Source organism: Mustela nigripes, chromosome 1, assembly GCF_022355385.1.
Source record: "Mustela nigripes isolate SB6536 chromosome 1, MUSNIG.SB6536, whole genome shotgun sequence".
NCBI lineage: Eukaryota > Metazoa > Chordata > Mammalia > Carnivora > Mustelidae > Mustela > Mustela nigripes.
In genome coordinates this window covers 14216512-14238991 of record NC_081557.1, presented here as the reverse complement: position 1 = coordinate 14238991, position 22480 = coordinate 14216512, and the positions used below count along the sequence as shown (strand labels likewise).

General features: G+C 37.9%; 3 protein-coding genes across 3 annotated transcripts; all 3 read left to right on the top strand.

The window, feature by feature from the left end:
• Positions 1–51: 51 nt before the first annotated feature.
• On the top strand, positions 52–1023 carry LOC132008200 (olfactory receptor 5D13-like). Its single transcript, XM_059386988.1, has one exon. It carries the CDS (start codon positions 52–54, stop codon positions 1021–1023), a length of 972 nt encoding a protein of 323 aa, XP_059242971.1.
• Positions 1024–6066: 5043 nt separating this feature from the next.
• On the top strand, positions 6067–9160 carry LOC132007450 (olfactory receptor 5D14-like). Its single transcript, XM_059385939.1, is given in 5 exon segments — positions 6067–6113; positions 8180–8538; positions 8541–8633; positions 8636–8706; positions 8708–9160. Coding segments are annotated over 5 exon segments (1023 nt in total).
• A 10753-nt stretch (positions 9161–19913) lies between these two features.
• On the top strand, positions 19914–20855 carry LOC132010180 (olfactory receptor 5D18). The gene has a single exon (XM_059388114.1). The coding sequence runs from the start codon at positions 19914–19916 to the stop codon at positions 20853–20855; it is 942 nt and encodes a 313-aa protein (XP_059244097.1).
• Positions 20856–22480: the final 1625 nt, after the last annotated feature.

The following is a 22480-nucleotide window of genomic DNA, read 5'->3' as shown; positions in this document are numbered from 1 at the left end:
TATCACTGTTACTATTTTTATTTTATTTCAGGCTTTTCTCCAAGCACAGTCATGTTGTTAGCAGAAGGAAATTGGAGTACTGGAGCCACGTTCACCCTGTTGGGCTTCTCAGAGTACCCACACCTCCAGATTCCCTTGTTCCTGGTTTTCCTGACCATCTACACAGTGACTGTGGTGGGTAACCTGGGCATGATCATGACCATTAGGGTCAGTCCCCAACTCCACACGCCCATGTACTTTTTCCTCAGTCACTTGTCCTTAGTGGATTTCTGTTATTCAACCACAGTCACACCCAAACTGTTGGAGATCTTGGTGGTGGAAGACAGAACCATCTCCTTCATAGGCTGTGTCATGCAGTTCTTCTTGGCTTGTGCATGTGCAGTGGCAGAAACGTTCATGTTAGCCGTAATGGCCTATGACCGATTCGTGGCCATTTGTGACCCTCTTCTCTACATGGTTGTTATGTCCCCAAAGCTGTGCACATCCTTAGTAGCAGGGCCATACATATGGGGTCTAGTCTCTTCCCTGACCCTCACCTACTTTCTCCTGACATTATCCTTCTGTGGGTCTAACATCATAAATAACTTTGTTTGTGAGCATTCTGTCATTGTCTCTGTCTCCTGCTCTGACCCCTACATCAACCAAATGCTTTGTTTCATCATCGCCATATTCAATGAGGTGAGCAGCCTGGTCATCATCCTCACGACTTATATTTTCATTTTTGTCACGGTCATAAAAATGTCTTCTGCTGGTGGGCGCCAAAAAGCCTTCTCCACCTGTGCCTCCCACCTGACTGCCATCACCATCTTCCATGGGACTATCCTGTTCCTTTATTGTGTACCCAACTCCCAAAACTCGTGGCTCATAGTAAAAGTAGGTTCTTTGTTTTATACAGTGGTGATTCCCATGCTGAACCCTCTGATCTATAGCCTCCGAAACAAAGATGTGAAGGAGAGTGTAAGGAAGTTAATGAATCGCTCAATACGATTTTGTCAGAGTTTCTTATTTGCAAAAGAGATTTGATTTATTGTATTGAGAATTGTCTGATGTTTCTAGTAGAGATGATGAACTCAAATTATTTAGTCAATTGACTGAATTTTAAAATCTTTGGTTGTAATAAACCAGTTATTTGATTATTTTATTTCTATTCACCCCAAAGTTTGGTAAAAGAGCTATGAATCATATGTGAAGTAACATAGTATTGCAGATTGAATAGAACCCCCGCCCCCAAATATCCATGTCTATCTAAGAAGCTCAGAATGTGACCTTATTTGAAGATAGGATATTTGTGGATGTAATTAAGATAAGGTTTGAGATGAGATCATGCTGGATTAGGTCAGGCCCTAAATCCAACAAGTATGTCCATATAAGAGACAGAAAAAAGGGCACATAAGGAAGGCTATGTGAAGATTGTGTTTTGTGACTACCAACCTGATGGCTCTAGGAGGATGTAAAGAAGGATTTTCCCCTAGCAACATCAGAGGGAACAGGACACTGATAGCACCTTGATTTCACGTTTCTGGTCTCAAGAACTATGAAGAAATGCATTTCTACTGTTTTAAGCCACCACATTTGTGGTAACTTACTATAATTTTTCTAAAATCTTATTTAACAGTAAATATCAAGCCATAACATCCAAGTCTCTTAAATTGCATATTGGAATGGTACATCATTTTAAAAACATTTTTCAGTTCGGGGCACCTTGGTGGCTCAGTGGGTTAAGCCTCTGCCTTCAGCTCAGGTCATGATCTCAGGATCATGGGATCAAGCCCCACACTGGGCTCTCTGCTTGGCGAGGAGTCTGCTTCTCCCTCTCTCTCTCTGCCTGCCTCTCTGCCCACTTGTGATGTCTGTCTGTCAAATAAATAAATAAATAAATAAATCCTTTAAAAAAATGAAATATTAAAAATAAATAAAAATAAAAACGTTCTTCAGTTTTATGTAAGAGAATTTTAGGGTTATGGAGAAATTCTGAAAACTGATAAATAACTACGAATGAAAATATGGAAGATTAGCAATGACTCTGGAGGCGCTTTTTCTAAGATCTGGCCAACCTCTTTGCTCCTTCTCTTGTACTTTTATTATAGTATAGGAAATGATGTGAAACATGATGACTTTGAATACCAAATAAAAATCATTTTACACAAATTTACAAAAGGATTACCACAGGGATCAAAAACAAAAAGGGGCACCTGGGTGGCTCAGTGGGTTAAAGCCTCTGCCTTCGGCTCAGTTCATGATCTCAGGGTCCTGGGATTGAGCCCTACATCAGGCTCTCTGCTTAGCAGGGAGCCTGCTTCCCCTTCTCTCTCTCTGCCTGCTGCTCTTCCTACTTGTTATCTCTCTCTGTCAAATAAGTTAACAAAATCTTTAAAAAAAAAAATCAGTTATTTATCTCATATGTCTCACAACCTGGTGTGTCAAAACTGATTTTGTAAATGCTATTTACTAATAGAGTGAATATTGTAATACATTTCAAGCATAGTTTGTATAATTCCACTTTTGCTTTTAAAGGTTAATCTTTAGTTAATTACACATTTTACCTGCTGGCATAGCTTCATCTACCAGACAAATATGGAATGGTTATAACTATTTTGACTAAAATGTTCTCTAAAATTGATTATTCAGGGCCACCTGAATAATGGGTGGCTCAGTGGGTTAAGCCCTAGCCTTCAGCTCAGGTCATGATCTCAGGGTCCTGGCATCCAGCCCCCTGTCAGGCTCCCTGCTCAGCAGGGCATCTGCTTCTCCCTTTTCCTCTCCCTCTCCCTCTGCTCCTCCCTGGCTTGATTCCTGCTCTCTTTTTCTCTTCCTCACTCTCTCAAACAAATAAAAATTTTAAAAAATTAATTATTCATTTGTTGGTCTTAACGCACTGATTGAATTTTGAAAAAAAAATCAAAATGTTCTCTGCTTCTTTCTTGCTAATCATTATTTGTATCACACAAGGTTCCTAGGATATGCACAGTATAGATATGCAACATTGTTACTGTAATTGAATGATAATCACATCTCCAAGAACAAGTGTGTTTATCTTAAATATGACTTTTTAACTTCATCTTATGCTGTAAAAGTAATACAAACCTTTGTCTTACATGCGAAAGTAAATAATTGTAAAAAATAAATAAGTATCCTACTTCTAATTTTCCTCAGTTATAAAATCAGAGATTCCATATAACTTTACCATATTATTCTGACCAATTACTAATATACTATATTGCACACTTTCCTGATAATGCAACTCAAGTTTTGTTCACTCTGGGAAATGAAACAACTTTCTGTTTTAATTCTACCAAGGAGGACTGTGATTCTCTTTCTCCATGTCTGTGTGGTATTGTGTTTATAAAGGATACAAAATATATATACTTCCTCTTCTAAGACCTTTATGACAAAGTAACCATTCTCAATCATTACCCTTCAGAACTAATTGATTTATTACATATGTTGTGGTACTTTGGCTTGTGAATGGAGAAAGGGTGAATTATCTTTGGACTTAAGTTGTTTGTGAATAAAAGAGGAAAACAGGTGATCAGCAACCATGAAGAGAAAGGCAGAAAATATATGTGAGTTTATTCACTTATTTATTTTTAATTTAGTGGAATATCTAGCCAAATCACCAGAATTCCCATTAAACCAAAAGTATCAAAACCAGTGATTTTCAAACTTTATTATTCACACAAATTATCTGAGATGCTATCAAGTGCTGATTTGGATGCAGCGGGCATGTGAGGGACCAAGATTCTCCATTTCTAATAGACAGCCAACTGATGTTGGTGATCCTAGGCATTGGACCAGACTCTGGGTAGCAAGACTTTAACCAACAGATTTTAAATGAAGTTCAGTTGGTGTGGACTCACATCTGTGTGTGGAGTCCATAGAGTGCCTATAGAATGAACTTGTTTCTCTTTTCTTCCATTGACAACAATTTGAATAATTATTAAAATCATTTTGATCATGTTAAATGAAAGATTTTAATTATGAAATTTTATTAACTGCACAAACTTTATAACGAGCACACTTCTGTGAATATATGCAACACTTAAAGAAATAAAGTTTTCATCATTCTTGAGCGTCTAATATACTCTCCTTTTAAAATTCATCTGAATCATTTAAATCTTTGCAGACAAATTTCCTGCAAGAGTGAGCCAGGTGAAGAACAGCAGGATAGGAAGTCAGAAAGACAGGAAACATGATCAAGCAGAGCTTTGTAGTACATTTTAAGAGCTTTGGCTTTTATTTTGTGTGAAATGGGGAAACACCACAGGGGTTTACAAGAGTGATTTGGTCTAACAAAAATTTTAAAAGAAAAACCTTGGCTGATGTTGAGAACAAGCTGTGAGATGAGAAAAAGGGTAGAAAAGGTAGAAATTGTTTAGGGGTCTGTTTAGTGGACAAAACGTGAGGGATTCTATTGTTCTCTCTTGTGTTATAAACCACATGCCATTCTCTCTCTCTAGAAAGAGAGAGAATCAAGCCTTAATGTGAGGCTTGATCCTAGACCCTAGGATCATAACCTGAGCTGAAATCAAAGTGCCCCTGACTGCAGGATTCTTCTGCCAGTCTCACTTTGGCTCGTCATGTGGCTGCAATCACTTGGGAGCTCTGCTGGGGCTTAAAACTGTAAATGAAGTCACTCTTTTGTTGGGTGACTTGGTGCTGACCTGGTTGGAGTGCCTCAGTTTCTCTAGAGTCTCTCATCTCCTGGTAGGTTACACTGGCTTCCTTATACGGTGATCTCAGTACAGTGTGTAAAGACTGGAAGCAGAAGCTGTAAGGCATCTCCATGCCTCTACTCCAGAACCTACTTGCCATCATTCCCACTGCATTTTTTATTTGATTATTATTATTATTTTATTATTTTTGGAGGGGGTTAAAGAAGTCACACTTCCAGCTTCATGGATCCATCACTGTGTTCCCTAGTAGAAACATTATTCTTCTAAACTACCGAGGCTCATGGTTTCTTACTGGAAATAGAGGGTTAGCAGGTGGATCATTAAGGATAATACGTAGAAGAGCCACTTTCATTCCCACCCTGCACCCTCCAGTTCTGGGTCCCACAAATTATTGGAGAAATAGCAATGTTTCCTTGTTTCAGATTTAATGCACATAACTCATTTTGGAGGTGATTCTTCTATCCCTATCAAGTATCGACAACAAAGCTAGCCCATAATCAAGTATTTAAAAAAAAAAAACAAAAAAAAAACTATTCCAGTGTTCCAGGCATACTTTTTGAATTTTTAAATATTAGATGAATTTTCCTTCAATGCTGTTTTTCAGGAACACCCCAGGGCAGGATTATAGAGCTATAATGGTGTGTGTGTATATGTATATGTATATGTATGTGTATATGTATATTTATATGTATATGTATATGTATATGTGTGTGTGTGTGTGTTGCCAGCGTGCTGTGTAGAATCGTCTGAAAATAAGGTCCAGCATTTTCTTCCATATTTGGGTTGTCATAGTGATGAAGTTCTAGAACCTAGGTGAGGTTTGGTGGGCTGAGGTCCGGAGCCGATGACCAAGAAAGAATTCTTGAGACATCTTTGGTGCAAAATGGTGGTTTATTAAAGCACGGGACAGGACCCATGGGCAGGAAGAGCTGCTGCCCCGGGTTGTGAGGGATGGCAGGTTCTGTACCCTGCTGTTGGGGGAAGGTGAGGGGAAGGGAGGTGTCAGTGGAGTTTTCATATGCTAAAGAGGGCCTACAAGGTGCCAGGATGTTCCAGGCCTGCTGGAGGCCTTGCCCTTGCTGCTGGATCAATGTTGTCTTTAGACCAGCCATTAACATTAAGATCTTTGGGAGACTTTTTGGTGGAGTCTCACAATCCTGCTATCAGTCGTCTTTGTTAGTGAGATTTAGGACATTTGTAAGCCAAGGGAGACTCCTGTCTAGCAGGATTGTGAGCTCTGCAAGTTAACTATTTGCTTATTGTTCATGGCAGTCAGGGCTGCCTGAGGGATGCTACACTTATGGAGGGGAAAGGGTGAAGAGGGGGTGCAAGGCGCCAGCTTTTGCTTTGTCCTCAGCCAGCCTCCTGCTCCCTCATCAATAGGGAATATGTCATGAGGCTACAAGCTCAAAGCTTTGAAGGAGAAAGCAATCCTGGACTGTAGGTATCTGGATCACTTGCTCTTGCATTCACTTCTGTCTTCAGGAACAGGAGTGCTGTTATGTTATGTGTTGGTGAGTCAGACAACATCCAGTTTGTGATTATGGGTGTGGACTTCATGGTAACTTGGTAGCCTATTGTCAGATTATTCAGTCTCTATCAGGGTCCTTGAACAGACCAGAAGCTCTTTTTAAGAAGGTGAATACTTATTTGCAAAAGGAGTCAATGCTTTGTTTTAAAATCCCAAAAGTCTGATTTGTAATTCACTATAAAGTCTCATCCAAAATTCTACAGAATTTGTTATTTGCAAATATACATCAATGACAATTACATATACTGGGTCATATGACCCAAATAGTGCAACAGCTGGCATGGAGGATTGAACTTAATAGAATTTTCTCTTGATCTGGGATGTACTCAAAATGGAAAGACTTTTGGGTAGCTTTTTTGTAACTTGTCTAAAATTAGTGTATGTGCCCTGCAAAATCAAGGAGTCCACTGAATTTTGGTGTAGATGAGGCAGGATTAGGAAAATAATACCTCACCTTGGTTTTATTCATCCAGAGGGCATTTTAATTACCTGCCACCAAAGCCTGGTAGTCAATTTGAAGCTGCAATTTTTCCACGTAATTTTGAGGAAATTTTAATCATTAAAAATTGTACATGACACCTGGCATTTGCCTTAATTACCTGTTTTGATGCTTGTGAGGAATGAGTTGCTTGTGATTCTCCAGAGTTTGAGTCCCTAGGGCTAAAGTGTTTGGTACAACAGCCTTGGTGGCCCAGTCATACTCAGCTTATAGAGAAACAGGAGGGTGGTGGCCTGTTTCTCTGTAGTAGGTAAGTTTATTCAGGTTTTCTATGAAACTGTGGGATTATTATTTTCCTGATATGGTAACTAAGGTCTTCTTTTATTTTACTTTTCATGTTAAGTCACAGTAAATGCTATCCAATTGTGATCCCAACAATATTAAAGAAAGGTTAATCCTCATGGAAATACTCAGCTTTAAGTCTATTTCCAGCCATTTTACAAAGAATAGAATGAACTTAACAGCTGGAAATGGATATTTATTCACATCCTCTTTAAATGCACTTGAAACTGGCATTTAAACTTTCACAAATGAGTTGGTTTTAAGAGATTCCTACCTAATAAATCTTGGGAACCACAGACTTATATACATAATGTCTGGGCTCTAAGGGAAACGAAGCCTTCGGGTGTAAACCTAATAAACCTCTGTTCAGAAATCAAAAGGAAGCATTGTCCTTCTAAACCCCTCAGGAGCTAATCCATTCAGCGAGAGAAGTAGCCTTTACTAAACAAAAGGTGTTAAAAGGGGATTGTAATGCTATTTTCCTAGATTTCTCTAATATTTTGCTTTGCCTTAGACTAGAAACATATCTTCTTAATGAGTTTATTGATTTGTGTATACAAGCAAGTTATCGCAGCAATGTAAATTCTGGGGCAACCATTGCATGTTTTTTAAAACTCTTTCACTAGTTTATGCATTTATATGCAAACACTATCAGTTACATACATGTTACCCCACTAGCTAATGTGTGAATGTACGGACTACAATACGGTAATTCTTTTTTTTAAGATTTTATTTATTTACTTGTTTGAGAGACAGTGAGAGGAAGAGAGAGAGAAGGAGCACAGAGAGGGGCAGAGGCGGAGGGAGAAGCAGGATCCCCGCTGAGCAGGGAAACCAATGTGGGACTTGATTTGAGGACCCTGACACCATGCCTGAGCTGAAAGCTGACACTTAACTGGCTGAGCCACCCAGGCACCCCTGGCAATTATTTCCTAAGGAAACACAAAATGCAGTAGAAATTCAGAGACATTTCAGAGATTCAGCTCAGAGACCCAGTTATATCCATAGGAGATCTGCATGAGGCATGTTCTGTATGGAAGAAACTAAGACTGATAACTCTAGCTTCATTCTCTCTCTCTCTCTCTCTCTCTCTGTCTCTCCCACCATTTGTGTGTGTGTGTGTGTGTGTGTGTGTGTGTGTGTGTTTGCATGTACCATAAAGCATCATGTACTTTTGTCACTAACTCTCCAAAGCTTCTCTTTGACAGAAACAACCTCTTCCTGTACCCTGCCCCCCTCAACGCCTTTCGAGGGCATTGTGGTGATGGCGGTAAAAAATCTGAGTGTGGAGACAACCTTTGCCCTCCTGGGTTTCACCGATTACCCAGAACTTCATATACCTCTTTTCCTTGTGTTTCTGATCATGTACATTATCACTGTGGTAAGAAATCTTGGGAGGATAGTAATCATCAAGATTAACCCCAAATTCCCCATGCCCATGTATTTTTTCCTCAGCCACCTTGCTTTGGTCGATTTTTGTTACTCTTCTATCGTGACTCCCAAGCTGCTTGGGAAACTGGTCATGGCAGATAAAAGCATCTACTACTTTAGCTGCATGTGCAATACTTCCTGTCCTGCACCGCTGTGGTAACCGAATCCTTCCTGCTGGCAGTGATGGCCTATGACTGCTTTGTGGCCGTCTGTAACCCTCTGCCTTACTGGTGTCTGGCTCATATCTCTGGGGTATGTTTGGTCCCCTGGTACTCCTCTGCTATGCTCTGTGCTCTCCAGCTAAACTTTTCTGGACATAACATAATCAACCATTTTTTCTGTGAATATACTGCTCTCCTTTCTGCCTCGAGCTCCGACATACTCATTCTCCATCTGCTGCTTTTGGGCTTTGCCACTTTCAATGAGGTGAGTAGACTACTGATCATCCTTACTTCGTACATTTTTATTTTTGTGACTGTACTTAATATCCGCTCTGTCAACGGGCATCGCAAAGCCTTCTCCACCTGTGCCTCCCACCTGACCGCCATCACCATCTTCCACAGGACCATCCTTTCTCTCTACTGTGTGCCCAACTCCAAGAACTCCAGGCACACTGTCAAAGTGGCCTCTGTATTTTACACAGTGGCCAACCCTATGCTGAATCCTCCGATCTACAGCCTGAGGAATAAAGATGTGAAGGATGCCCTCCAGAAATTAATAGACCCAAAAGTCCCATTCCACTGAACTAATCTCAACAGATGTTTTTAATCCCAATGAACAATGGTAACAGAGGCTTGTAAAACCTTTAGCATACATTGGCATGAGGTTTTTTAAATGATTTTAATGTTACTGTATTGTGAATTGGTAAGCTCAAATCTCCTGAAGATGCAAGGTAATTCTGGATTTTGATTCATAAAGTTTCTATTTCTTCAAATTGCCTAAAAGCAAACACATAAAATATTACAAAGCCCAAGAGATGATTCTGTGTGGGGAATAAAGGTACTGAAGGATCATGTTAACTTGCCATAGAAAATGCCTTTCTGATTTGTTACTTTTTATGAAGACTAGTTACTTGCTTTGCTTTTTTTTAATTAACGTACAATGTATTATTTGCTTCAAGGGTACAGATCTGTGAATCATCAGTCTTACACAATTCACAGCACTCACCATAGCATATACCCTCCCCAATGTCCATAACTCAGTCACCCTGTCCATCTCCCTGCCAAGCAACCCTCAGTTTGTTTCCTGAGATTAAGAGTTTCTTATGGTTTGTCTCCCCCCCAGTCCATCTCGTTTCATTTTTACCCTCTCTACCCTCCATGACTCCTGCCTTCCTCTCAAATTCCTTATATCAGAGAGATCATAGTTACTTGTCTTTAAAGTTATGTGTGTGTAGTCCCTAAAGCACTGTCTTTTTGGGGAGATGCAGATGGATATGCTGTGTGATAAAAGGAGAGGGTACTGATTCTTTTCTGACACCTTCATCCTTGGGCTTTATGAATTCTATGAACGGATGGTCTTACACTTCAAACAGCTTGTGTTGAGAAGTACACAGGGCAAGGACAATTCTATCTGTTGTGTAGATAATGACACAGAGTTTCAAAAAACTAGTCTAGAAATGACTGAAATGATTGATCTATGATTAAAGGGTCTCAACTCTATGGACTACAAATCTAGTGTCCTTTCACAGTATTATCAAGGCTATTAGTCTGAGAGGTCACAGACGTTCATTTTCTCCTAGATTGTCTGGGACAATCTCTAGAGTCATTTCAATATTCTTTCATTATGCTTGGATAGGATTACTCAGAAGGCTGCATTCTCAGTATTATCAGGTTTGGAAATCTCTACAAGCACTATCTAGTCTAGTTCATATGTATTAGGCCTGGGGTGAAGGCAATATATGTTCTACTGGGGCGTACTGAAGAATCATATTTTGAAGTTTCTGTTCTAATGTTTATATGAATGACTAAACAAGAACAAATATCTGGTAACAAATACCTTAAAAATTAAATGGTAATAGGAAGGCTAAATTTAAAGTCATTATTATTAAAAGCAGTGTCATATTGGGACAAATAGAGAACCATATGAAGAAAAAGATAAAACTAGATGTCTTCTTTATTTCACACACCAAAAGAGAGTTCTAAAAGCAAGTTTGAAACTTGGATTACATGAATATACAAAACTTCTTGGCAAAACAACTTAAAGGAAATTAAAATGACAAAATGAGGAAAAAGTCACTACTTATATCACATATAGTAGAGACATGAAATATAATTAAGTAGTCTATATAAAAGGAATAAAAATACCCTTTAAATATTTGAGGATTTTTTTTTAACCTCAAACTAATAGAAATACAAAGGAAATCTGCCTTGAGGTATCACTTCTCACCTATTAGAAGGACAGAAATCCTAAAGTTTAATGATATATCAGGTAAGTGAATCTGCAGGGAAATAGACATTTTATACATTGGGGTCAGGAAAGTCACATGTTTCAAGTGATAGGAGCTACAAGCAACCTTACATACACACTCATCCTCTTCTAACATTGATGGTTCTAAGAATCATTCCCAAAGACAGAGTAGCAGATAAAGTGTAAATAATACACTCACTAGCATTATTTATAATAACAACATACTGGGTGCAACACAGCATAAAGGTGGCTGAGTAAACTATGTGTCACAGTAAAAGTATCTGGTCATGAGGAAAGAGAAACCTTTCTATTTATTGCTGTGAAGGACATTTTCCATGTTCTCCAGTTCATTTTCTTAAAGGAATAAAGACAAGATGTAGAATATTTTTTCTAGAAGAGGGAAAGGAAACAAAATTAATAAAGATAGGAAGAGTTGAAAGAAAACTTTGAGAAATATACTTTGTAGCTTTTTAATTTTTTTTAAGATTTTATTTATTTATTTGACAGAGATCACAAGTAGGCAGAGAGGCAGGCAGAGAGAAGAAGGGAAGCAGGCTCCCTGCTGAGCAGAGAGCTGGACACAGGGGTGTGGGGGGGGACTCCATCCCAGGACTCTAGGCTCATCACCCCAGCCGAAGGCAGAGGCTTTAACCCACTGAGCCACCCAGGCACCCTTACTTTGTAGCTTTGACTTAGAGGAAATTAGATATTGGACATGTCTTAAAAGACATATATTTAGATAAAAAGGTAAAAATAAATATTTAAAACTTGAAAACAGATAATAATGAATCTATTTATAATACTGGAAACATTATCAAATGGTGTAAACATTTTTTCTAAAGGACAGCACTTTGAGTATACCTTCCCACTATATACGATGTTTATTTTAGTATACATAAGTAACTATTAAAACACCATTGAAACAAAAGTTATCAGCATGAGGGAAAATTACAGCTTTAAAGTATGGAAAGGTAAGTAAAAAAAAAAAAAAAAAACCTTTTCATCTTAATTTGAATTAGAAATCTAGATAGAAACTACTTCTTAATTTTAATTTTTATTTATTTGTTTACTTTTGCCCTTCTAAATAATACCACCAATAATGACAACTCAGTAGCAATGAGTGTCCTTATTCCCCAAATTTCTCTGAAAGGAAATATTTGCTTTGTAAACAGAACTGGTTTTTTGTTGTTGGTGGTGGTGGTGGCTTTTTTGTTTGTTTGTTTGTTTGTTTGTTTGTTTAGACAAATAGTTGAAATCTGAGGCAGAGATTAAATGAACGTTGTACAACTTAATTTTCCAGAAAGCAAGAATAGTATTAACAGCTAGTTGGATCATTTCAAAGAGACATAGGACACAATTTGAAATGGCTCCAACTAGCTTATAGTTGACATGCAAATAAATATTGAATGCAATTAATTTAAAGCCATAAAATGTGTTTAAGCCTAAAAATTAAAATCTAGATACTTTTAAAAAACGTCATTGACTACTATTAAGGGTTATTGGGGGATTCAAGGCATTACTCTTAAAACTGGTAAATAGATAAATATTTATTCTGTCTTTCCTTTATGAATTGTATTTTGGGGTCACCTAATGGTCTATGAGGGGAAATTCAGAAAAAATGAAAATAAATAGAAAATAGGATGGAATTAGAAAATCACTATCTCTGCAATCTGAATAAAAATTATGGATCAAGGCAATGGCTTCAATAAGTATTAAAATCATTAAGCAAAGTGTTGGTGGGAAATGCTAAAATGAAGTAATCTAGCTAACACTACCTGAATTCAGAGATCACACTGAGAATCACTAGGAGTCAGACAATCAGTTAACAGGTGCTTTGAAATTTGATGCAATGAGAGTCATCAGAACCACATATGAAGAATTCTTGCCTAACGGAAACAAGAGAGACCTAGAACTAGTAAGATTTCTTGGTGTATCATTTTTAAAGAGCTGGATCAGGAACAAGTCAAAGGACACCAAACAAAGCAGTAAACCAAATGAGGGACATGCAACATTCCACAAATGGTCTAATTTTTGCACAAGATTACCTGAACACACATACATGTAGGTGCACATGTGCCTGAACACACAAACGCATGCACACACACACAGAGAACTGTTACATAAGATATGGAACATAATGTTACATAATACACTGTTTTCATAAGAAAGGAAACTTATTTATAACAGCTAAATGTGTGTGGAATTTTTAAGAATATATTTTTGTGAGGTGCTATTTTGGCAAGGGTACATATTTTCACATTTTTGTTTCCTTTATTATTTTCAAAAGACTTAATTTTTTAAGATTTTATTTATTTATTTGTCAGAGAAAGAAAGAGCACTCACAAGCAAGGGAGCAGCAGGCAGAGGGAGGAGCAGGCTCCCCAATGTGGGACTCTATCCCAAGACCCTGGGATCATGACCTGAGCCAAAGACAGATGCTTAATGGACTGAGCCACCCAGGTGTCCCAAAGACTTAAAGTTTTAAAATTTCACAGATAAGTCTTTTTAAAGTTTTATTGTCTCAGATTATTTCTGCAGACCTGAAATTACTCAGTGATTTTTTTTAATGAAAATGTACTACAGAAGTACTCAACAAACAGCATCTGATATTTTATCGTTCTAAGAAATACCAACATAGTGGCATAAATAGGGCTTTAAAGGACACCCACAGATATACCTAAGTAAGTTTCCTTCTTTTTCATTCTGCCATAAATAATGTCACCCTGAAATATCCAAGTTATAATTTTGCAAGCAGGTTTAGACAGCAGAGAACATCACCTCAACTGCAGAATTATTGAGATGCATAATAAAACTGAATGTATGCTTTTTCAAGTTTTTATTTTAAATCCACTTCCATCCAGTGTAATGTAAGTTTCAGGTATATAACTTAGTGATTCTACATTCAAATAGACTACCCAGAGCTCATCGCAAGTGCATTCATGAACACCCACCACTTATTTACCGCCCCTCCCAGTAACCCTCTGTTTGTTCTCTATAGTTAAGAGTCTGTTTCCTGGTTTGCTTCTTTTACCTCCCAACTGTGTTCCTCTGTTTTGTTTCTTAAATTCCACATATGAATGAAATCATGTGGTATTTCTCTTTCTCTGGCTGACTTATTTTGATATTTTGATTAGCCTAATACCCTCTAACTTCATCCATGTCAGGTGTTGGTAAGGATGCGGAGAAAAGGGAACCTTCTTACACTTGATGGGAATACAAACTGGTGCAGCCACTCTGGAAAACAGTATGTAGGTTCCTCAAAAAGTTAAAAATAGAACTACTTTTTGATGCAGTGATGACACTACTAGGTATTTATCCAAAGGATACAAAAATATTGATTTGAAGGCATGCATGCACCCCAATAGGTATAGCGGCATTATCAACAATAGCCAAATTATGGAGAGAGCCTAAATGTCCATTAATTGAAGGGATGAAGACGATGTGGTATAAATATAACTCTATGGTCAACTAATCTTCAACAAAGCAGGAAAGAATATCCAATGGAGAAAAGGACAATCTCTTCAATAATAAGTGGTGTTGGGGAAAATGGACAGCCGTATGCAGAAGAATGAAGCTGGACCACTTTCTTACACCATACACAAAAATAAATTCAAAATGGATTAAAGATCTAAATGTGTGCCAGGAATCCATTAAAATCCTAGAGGAGAACACAGGCAGCAAACTGTGACCACAGTCACAGCAACTTCTTCAACTTCTTACTAGACTCATAGCTGGAGGCAAGGGAAACAAAAGCTAAAATGAACTATGGAGACTTCATCGAGATAGATCTTCTTCACAGCCAAGGACTCAATCAAGAAAACTAGAAGGCAGCCTATGGAATGGGAGAAGATAATTGTAAAATGACATGTCTGACAAAGGATTAGTATCAAAAATCTACAAAGTACTTATCAAACTCAATATCCATAAAACAATCTAGTTTAGAAATGGCCAGAAAACATGAGTAGACATTTTTTCAAAGAAGATATACAGATGATTAACAGACACATGAAAAGATGCTCCACATGACTCATCATCAGGGAAATACAGATCAAAACCATGATGAGATAGTACCTCACACCTCTCAGAATGGTTAAAATTAACAATACAGGAAACAACAGATGTTGGTAAGGATGCAGAGAAAGAGGAATCCTCCTATGCTGTTGGTGGGAATGCAAACTGGTGAGGCCACTCTGGAAAACACTATGGAGGTTCCTCAAAAACTTAAAAGTAGAACTACTCTATAATCCAACAACGGCACTATTGCATATTTATCTAAAGGACACAAAAATATAGATCCAAAGCGGTACATGAACCCCAATGCTTATAGAAGCATTATCAAAAATAACCAAACTATGAAAAGAGTCCAAATGTCCATTAAATTATGAATGGATAAAGAAGAGGTAGCATATATATATACAATGTAATATTACTCAGCAATCAAAAAATAAAAAATGAAATCTTGTCATTTGCATTGATATGGATGGAGCTAGAGTGTATTATGTTAAGGAAAATAAGTCAATCAGAGAAAGACAAATACCATATGCTTTTACTCATAAGTGAAGTTTAAGAAACAAAACAGCTGAACATCTGGGAAGGAAAAAAAAAGAGTGAAACAAACCATAAGACACTCAATGATAGAGAACAAACTGGGGTTGATGGAGGGAGGTAGGTGGGGAATGGGCCAAATGGGTGTTGGCTACTACAGAAAGCACCTGTTATGATGAGCGCTGGACATTACATGAAAGTGATGAATGCTAAATTCTATTCCTGAAACCGGTATTATACTACATGCACACTATGTGTTAACTAACTAGATTTTAAATGAAAATTTGGGGAAAAAAAGATGTGGTATATCTATATAAAATTTTACCATGCAGTACATGATCTTGAAAATTTCAAGATTTTTGTTGTAATAAACCTGACTAGAGATAGGAAGTTCAGTGGAGTGGGCATTTCTTTAGGTTTATGTTTTGTTTTATTTTGACTGCACAGTTTCAATAATTACTTCTGAAACATTCTTATTCTCTGTGAACTATCTCCTCTCTGTAGTGAAATTCTTCATAGTTCTGGTAGTTTGGCTCTATTTCCAGTTCCCTTGGAAAGTCATATTTATTATTCATTAAAGATTCATGGTGCACTGACTTTGTTGGTCATTCACCTAGGAGCTTGGAATATATTAGTGAGCAAAGCAATGAATGGTCTCTGCTTTCCTGGAAGTTTTGTCTTAGTAAGGGGAACCAAACAATATACAATAAAAGAAATAAATAAGGGTTAAAATACAATTGAACTGTGTGAAGTAATTTAAACACTCAATTAGGTAATGGAGTAAGTCCTGCAGGAATATAGTTAAGTTCCTGGAAGAATTCACTGAAAAGGTACATTTCAATAAAAACTTAAGGGAAAGCATTTCAGCGTGCAGGAAAGCGGAGTAGAAAAGACCATAGAGAAGGAGTGGGTAATATTAAAACAACAACAACAAAAAGCAAGGGACAAAAGCAAGGAGGTCAGACTAGCTGCAGGAAGCAGAGGTAGGAAAAAGTAATAGAATAGGACAAGATTTCAAAGGGGCTAGGTCATTTTCTCAACTTGATACTTAACTTTGTAAATATATCTGCTTTAATTCTCAATGAATCATAAAGACCTAAAATATAGATCTTCACACTTACCCAACAGGTTAGAGTGGATGGTAGAAAGAGGCTCATGCCCAGCATATAGTTGTCACTCAGTATTTGGTAAAGATGATTTTTATAATACCATAATATTGATAATTGTAAGATGGTATGGGAATAATCAGCAGTTGAGGAAGTGATCTTAAAACATAAATTTTGGGGGTGCCTGGCAGGCTTGGTCAGTTAAGCATCTGCCTTCGGCTCAGGTCATGATCTCAGGGTCCTGAGATTGAGCCCCTTATCAGGCTTTCAGCTCATTGGGAAATCTGATTCTTTCTCTCACTCTCCCTGTCCGCTTTCTCTCCCTCTCTCTCTCTCTCTCACACACATTAAAAAAAAAAAAAAATCTATAAAAAATAAAAAATAATAAATTAAATAAAATACAGATTTTTCTCTGAAATGTTCCCAGTGCTTCTCCAGGTTTGTAAGAATTACATCAGAGAAACGTGATTAATTTTAATTGTGGATTTCATGACCTCAAGAGAATGGGCAAGTCATAATCCCTTGAGTTCGTATCCCAAAGGTTGTACTACAGATATAAGCATATATCCATCCGTTCCAGCCAGGAGAGGCCCTACATGTGCCATCATCAGGTTTGTTTTAAGATTCTAGAGACAGATTGATATTAACTTCAGGGTAGGGTATCTATAAAAGAACATGGGAGGTGGAAATTTACCCTTTAGATATAGACAGTTCTTGAGAAATATTTAGTCACTGCAAGAGTAACATATCTAAACATGCAAGGAAGGGAAAGTGCATTTATTCACACAGTTTTGTGTTAGAGGGACTTGCTCAGATGAACAAAGAGTACCTGTTGTGGGAGAATACAAGAAATGTGAAAACTGGGGATGTGCATTGTCTTGTTTCTATAATTTACTGAATAAATAAGCAAGGTAGAATAGAGAAGATTTAAATAAAATGAGAATAGCAGAGTTGGAACAGACTCTATTGTGAAAAAAATTGAAAGGGACCAGCTTTAATTAAGATTATAAAACAGGAAACACATGTGTCTAAACAAAAATTACAACAAAATGGGGGAAAAATAGGTAAGAAGATTACAGCTCTTATGTTTATTGGATTATTGAATTCAGTGATACAGGATATTTTTACCAACAATTTAATAATAGCATTTGGGGTACCAGGAGCATCACATTAAATGTAACATTGGTTTAAAATAACTTCTTTTTTTTTTAAGATTTTATTTATATATTTGACAGACAGAGATCACAAGTAGGCAGAGAGGCAGACAGAGAGGGGGGGGGGGAGAGCAGGCTCCCTGCTGAGCAGAGAGCCCCTGTGGGGCTCGATCCCAGGACCCTGAGATCATGACCTGAGCCGAAGGCAGAGGCTTTAACCCACTGAGCCACCCAGGTGCCCCGTATTTTTTTTTTTTTAAGATTTTATTTATTAGAACATCAGTCAGAGTCTGATGTGGAGGGATGGACACATGGCTGGGATTCCAATCAGGGCTCTAGTCACAGATGTGTAGACTGATCCTTATTTACATGTCTTAGGAAAAGTCAAGTTTTCTCCAGCTTCTGTTTTGTCATCTCTAGAATAAGGAAGTAGACATTATTATATTTATCATCTATTCTAATTTTATTATTCATCAAGCAATGCAGAAGGATTGACAGGAGCCCAGCAGTTGAGAGGATTACTCTGGAAAAACTGATTAAGATTTATTTTGGATATCAGATTTACTGAGTCAGAAAGAAAAAGATTAAAGTGTTATATGAAATGAAAAGTAAAGGCACAAATATAAATTGTTAGGGGTGTTTATTCTTATATATTTTTTTAAATTTAAGTTTAATTAGCCAACATATAGTCCATCATTAGTTTTTGGTGTAGTGTTCAACAATTCATTAGTTGCTTAATACCCAGTGCTCATCAGATCACTTGCCCTCCTTAATGGCCATCACCCAGTTACCCCATCTCCCCACCCTCCTTTCTACAACCCTCAGTTTGTTTCCTGGAGTCCAGAGTCTCTCATGGTTTCTCTCTCTCTTTCTCTGATTTCTTCACATTCAGTTTTCATTCCCTTCCCTATGGTCCTCTGTGCTATTTCTTATATCCCACATATGAGTGAAACTAATTGTCTTTCTCTGCTTGACTTATTTCATTTAGCATAATCCCCTCCAGTCCCATCCATGTCAATGCAAATGGTCAGTACTCATCCTTTTTGATTGCTGCATAATTTTCCATTGTATATATAAACCACATCTTATGATATATATATATAAAATCATCAGCTGATATGGACATCTCAGCTCCTTCCACAGTTTGACTATTGTGGACATCGATACTATAAACATTGGGGTACATGTGTCCCTTCTTTTCACTATCTGGTGTAAGGTGGTATCTCATTGTGGCTTTGATTTGTATTTTCATGATGGCAAGTGCTGTGGAGCATTTTTTCATGTGTCTGCTAGCCATTTGTCTATCTTCTTTGGAGAAGTGTCTGTTCATGTCTTCTGCCCATTTCTTGACTGAATTATTTTTTTTGGGGGGGGTGTTGAGTTTGAGAAGTTTTTTATAGATCTTGGATACCAGCCTTTTATGTGTTATGCCATTTGCAAATATCTTCTCCAATTCTGCAAGTTCCCTTTTAGTTTTGTTGACAATTTCCTTTGCTGTGCAGAAGCTTTTTATCTTGATGAAGGCCCAATAGTTTATCTTTGCTTTTGTTTCCCTTGCCTTTGGAGACGTGCCTTGCAAGAAGTTCCTGCAGTCAAGGTCAAAGAGAGTGTTTATTCTTCATGTCACAGTATGAACCTATGACAAAAAATTAATTTGTTTGGAAATTTGTCATTTTTGTACTGTTTTTAGGACCAGCAGAATCAATCATCATATTATGCTAGCCATACCATTTATGAATTTATAATGTTCAAGGACAGCTAAATGTGCTATAGGAAGATTTGATTTAAAATAACCACAAATCCCTTTATCTCATATTCTTCTTTGTAAATGTTAAACATTACAGTTGAGAACTTACAAATTTTTAAGTCAGTAATTGTATTGCTTTTTTACTTAAAGAAAATTTTAAAAATGATTTTCATGTTTTAAAAGGGGGCACCTGGGTGGCTCAGTGGGTTAGGCCTCTGCCTTCAGCTCAGATCATGATATCAGGGTCCTAGGATTGAGCCCCACATGAGGCTCTTTTTTCAGCAGGGAGCCTGCTTCCCACTTGTGATCTCTCTCTCTCTCTCTCTCTTTGTCAAACATATAAATAAAATCTTTAAAAAAATAAAACCTTTAGCATACCTTGCATAATAAACACATAGCACAGAGAAACTGTGAAAAGATATTTTGCTTCCTTTTCTACTCTTGCTACGGGTAGCTAAGCAAACTTCTCATATCCTCACTCTCCTTAATAATTTTGTTTTCAGGACCAATTCAGATTCTGACAAGCAGAAACCATCATGTTACTGTCAGAGAGAAATAAAAGTGGGGCTACATTCACCCTCCTGGGCTTCTCAGATTATCCAGAGCTGCAAGTCCCCCTCTTCTTGATTTTTCTGACCATTTATAGTGTCACTGTTGTAGGGAATATTGGGATGATAGTCATAATCAAGATTAACCCCAAACTGCACACCCCCATGTACTTCTTCCTCAGCCACCTCTCATTTGTGGATTTCTGCTACTCCTCCATCATTGCTCCCAAGGCCCTGGAAAACCTGACTGTAGAAGACAGAACCATTTCATTTTCAGGATGTGTAGTTCAATTCTTTTTCTTTTGTACCTTTGTGGTAACTGAATCCTTTTTATTAGCTGTGATGGCCTATGATCGCTTTGTGGCCATTTGCAACCCTCTGCTCTACACAGTTGCCATGACAGAGAAACTCTGTGCCATGCTGGTGGTCGGATCATATACATGGGGAGTAGCATGTTCCTTGATACTCACATGCTCTGCTATCAAATTATCTTTTCAGGGTTTCAACATAATCAATCACTTCTTCTGTGAGTTCTCTGCATTGCTCTCTGTGTCTTACTCTGATACTTATATCAACCAGTTGTTGCTTTTCATTTTTGCCACCTTCAATGAGGTCAGCACTCTGCTCATCATTCTCTTGTCTTATATATTTATCATTGTCACCATCCTCAAGATGCGTTCAGCCAGTGGTCGCCACAAAGCCTTCTCCACCTGTGCCTCCCACCTGACTGCCATCACCATCTTCCACGGGACCATCCTCTTCCTCTACTGTGTGCCTAACTCCAAGAACTCCAGACACACAGTCAAAGTGGCATCTGTGTTTTACACCGTGGTGATCCCCATGTTGAATCCCCTGATCTACAGTCTGAGAAATAAAGATGTCAAGGGTACAGTTGGCAAGTTAATGGGCACTAAAGTCTTTTCTTTTTGAGCATATGATTTTAGTAGCATTTATCCCTGAGATGTAAATACAGTGTGCCCATAAAGGTTGATTGTAAAGGTAACTTTAAAATTAATGAAGAGTTAAGGTACAATGGGAAGGATGTGAGTTTTGATTCAAAGAGACTACCCTTATCTCTTGCTCACTGGGAAAAAACAAAAACAAACAAAAAACAAACAAACAAACAAACAAAACAGCCTCTCTCATCTTTAGTTTTTAATCTACAAAATTGTAACATAATCTAGCTCTTATCTGATTGTGAAGACCAAATGATAATATATATACCATGTAGTATACTTTATATGATCTCAATAAAGATTAATTTCATTGCCCTTTCTTATAACATACCTGCAGTACACTTGGCTCTCAATAAACATGTGAATTTATCTCACAAAAATCCATGTAGCAGTTAAAATGAGACACAGTCTCCATCTTCAAGGAATGCAAAATCCAGTGTTGACAGTAAGGCAGTGAAGAAGGCAGCCATGGTGTTTGAAAGAAAGAAAAGTTCAAGTCCATTCCAGGGTTTTAGAGTAATGCCTTCAAAAATAGCTTTTGTCTGATCTTGGCTTTGGATGACAGGATGGACAGAGTTTTAGGAGACAACAGGGGATGAGTGGTAGATGAAAAAGACACCCAGAAAAATACCTCAAACTCAGGGAATTATCAGATGAATCCATCTTAGGAAAATCCATGTAAGATAATGAAAATCTGAAAAATGATTATCTGTAACCAATTACATCCATGGAGTTCTTGAAATGTGTGATTATATGCAAGAATACAAACACAGGCTGTGGTTTGTACCCCGTTGGGTTAGGAGGCATTCTACAGCCAGTAAAGGAGCAGAGCTGGGGGAAATCCTTGTGCCAATTCTGTTTAATGGCGTCTGGCATCCAGCAGGGAGATGCTGCTGTCCCAGCACGATCAGAAGCTCTGCTCTTCCTCACATGGTCATATTGGTGCCACAGATCAAAAAGCAGCATATGGCCTCATTTTATCTGTGACTTTTGGGTGTGACTTTGGGCAAGTTAGAACAGTCTTGGCCTCAGTCACCGTATTGTAAATGGGCATAACTATACTGATCTCACTTATTTTTATAAACAAAATGTGTTAATAGTTGTATTCAGGGGCACCTGGGTGGTTCAGTGCGTTAAGCCTCTGCCTTCGGCTCAGGTCATGATCTCAGGGTCCTGGGATTGAGCCCCACATCAGGCTCTCTGCTCAGTGGGGAGCCTGCTTCTCCCTCTCTCTCTGCCTGCCTCTCTGCCTACTTGTGATTTCTCTCTGTCTAATAAATAAAATAAAATATTTAAAAAAAATAGTTGTATTCAGAACAGTACCTAAGACAGAGAAAGTGTTCAGTGTATGTGAGCATTTATTACTGTTCTCAGGAGAGGAGGCTTGTTATTCCCACCCATTTCTGGCATTTGACAGAATTCTGGTTTGACTTCAGACCACATGCCTTCCAAGAAAGAGCTTTTGAGTATAGCACAGGCAAAGTTTATAAGGCCTGTTCATATATTTTATGACTACATAGATTTCATGATGCCCAGTCCTCAGAGCAATGCTTGGATCCAGCATGCATTTCTCTGCAATTTATCATGAACTCTGGAAGG

Bases quoted from the DNA above. Each gene is read 5' to 3' on its own strand.
- LOC132008200 (XM_059386988.1), top strand. From the start codon at position 52: ATGTTGTTAGCAGAAGGAAATTGGAGTACTGGAGCCACGTTCACCCTG.
- LOC132010180 (XM_059388114.1), top strand. From the start codon at position 19,914: ATGTTACTGTCAGAGAGAAATAAAAGTGGGGCTACATTCACCCTCCTG.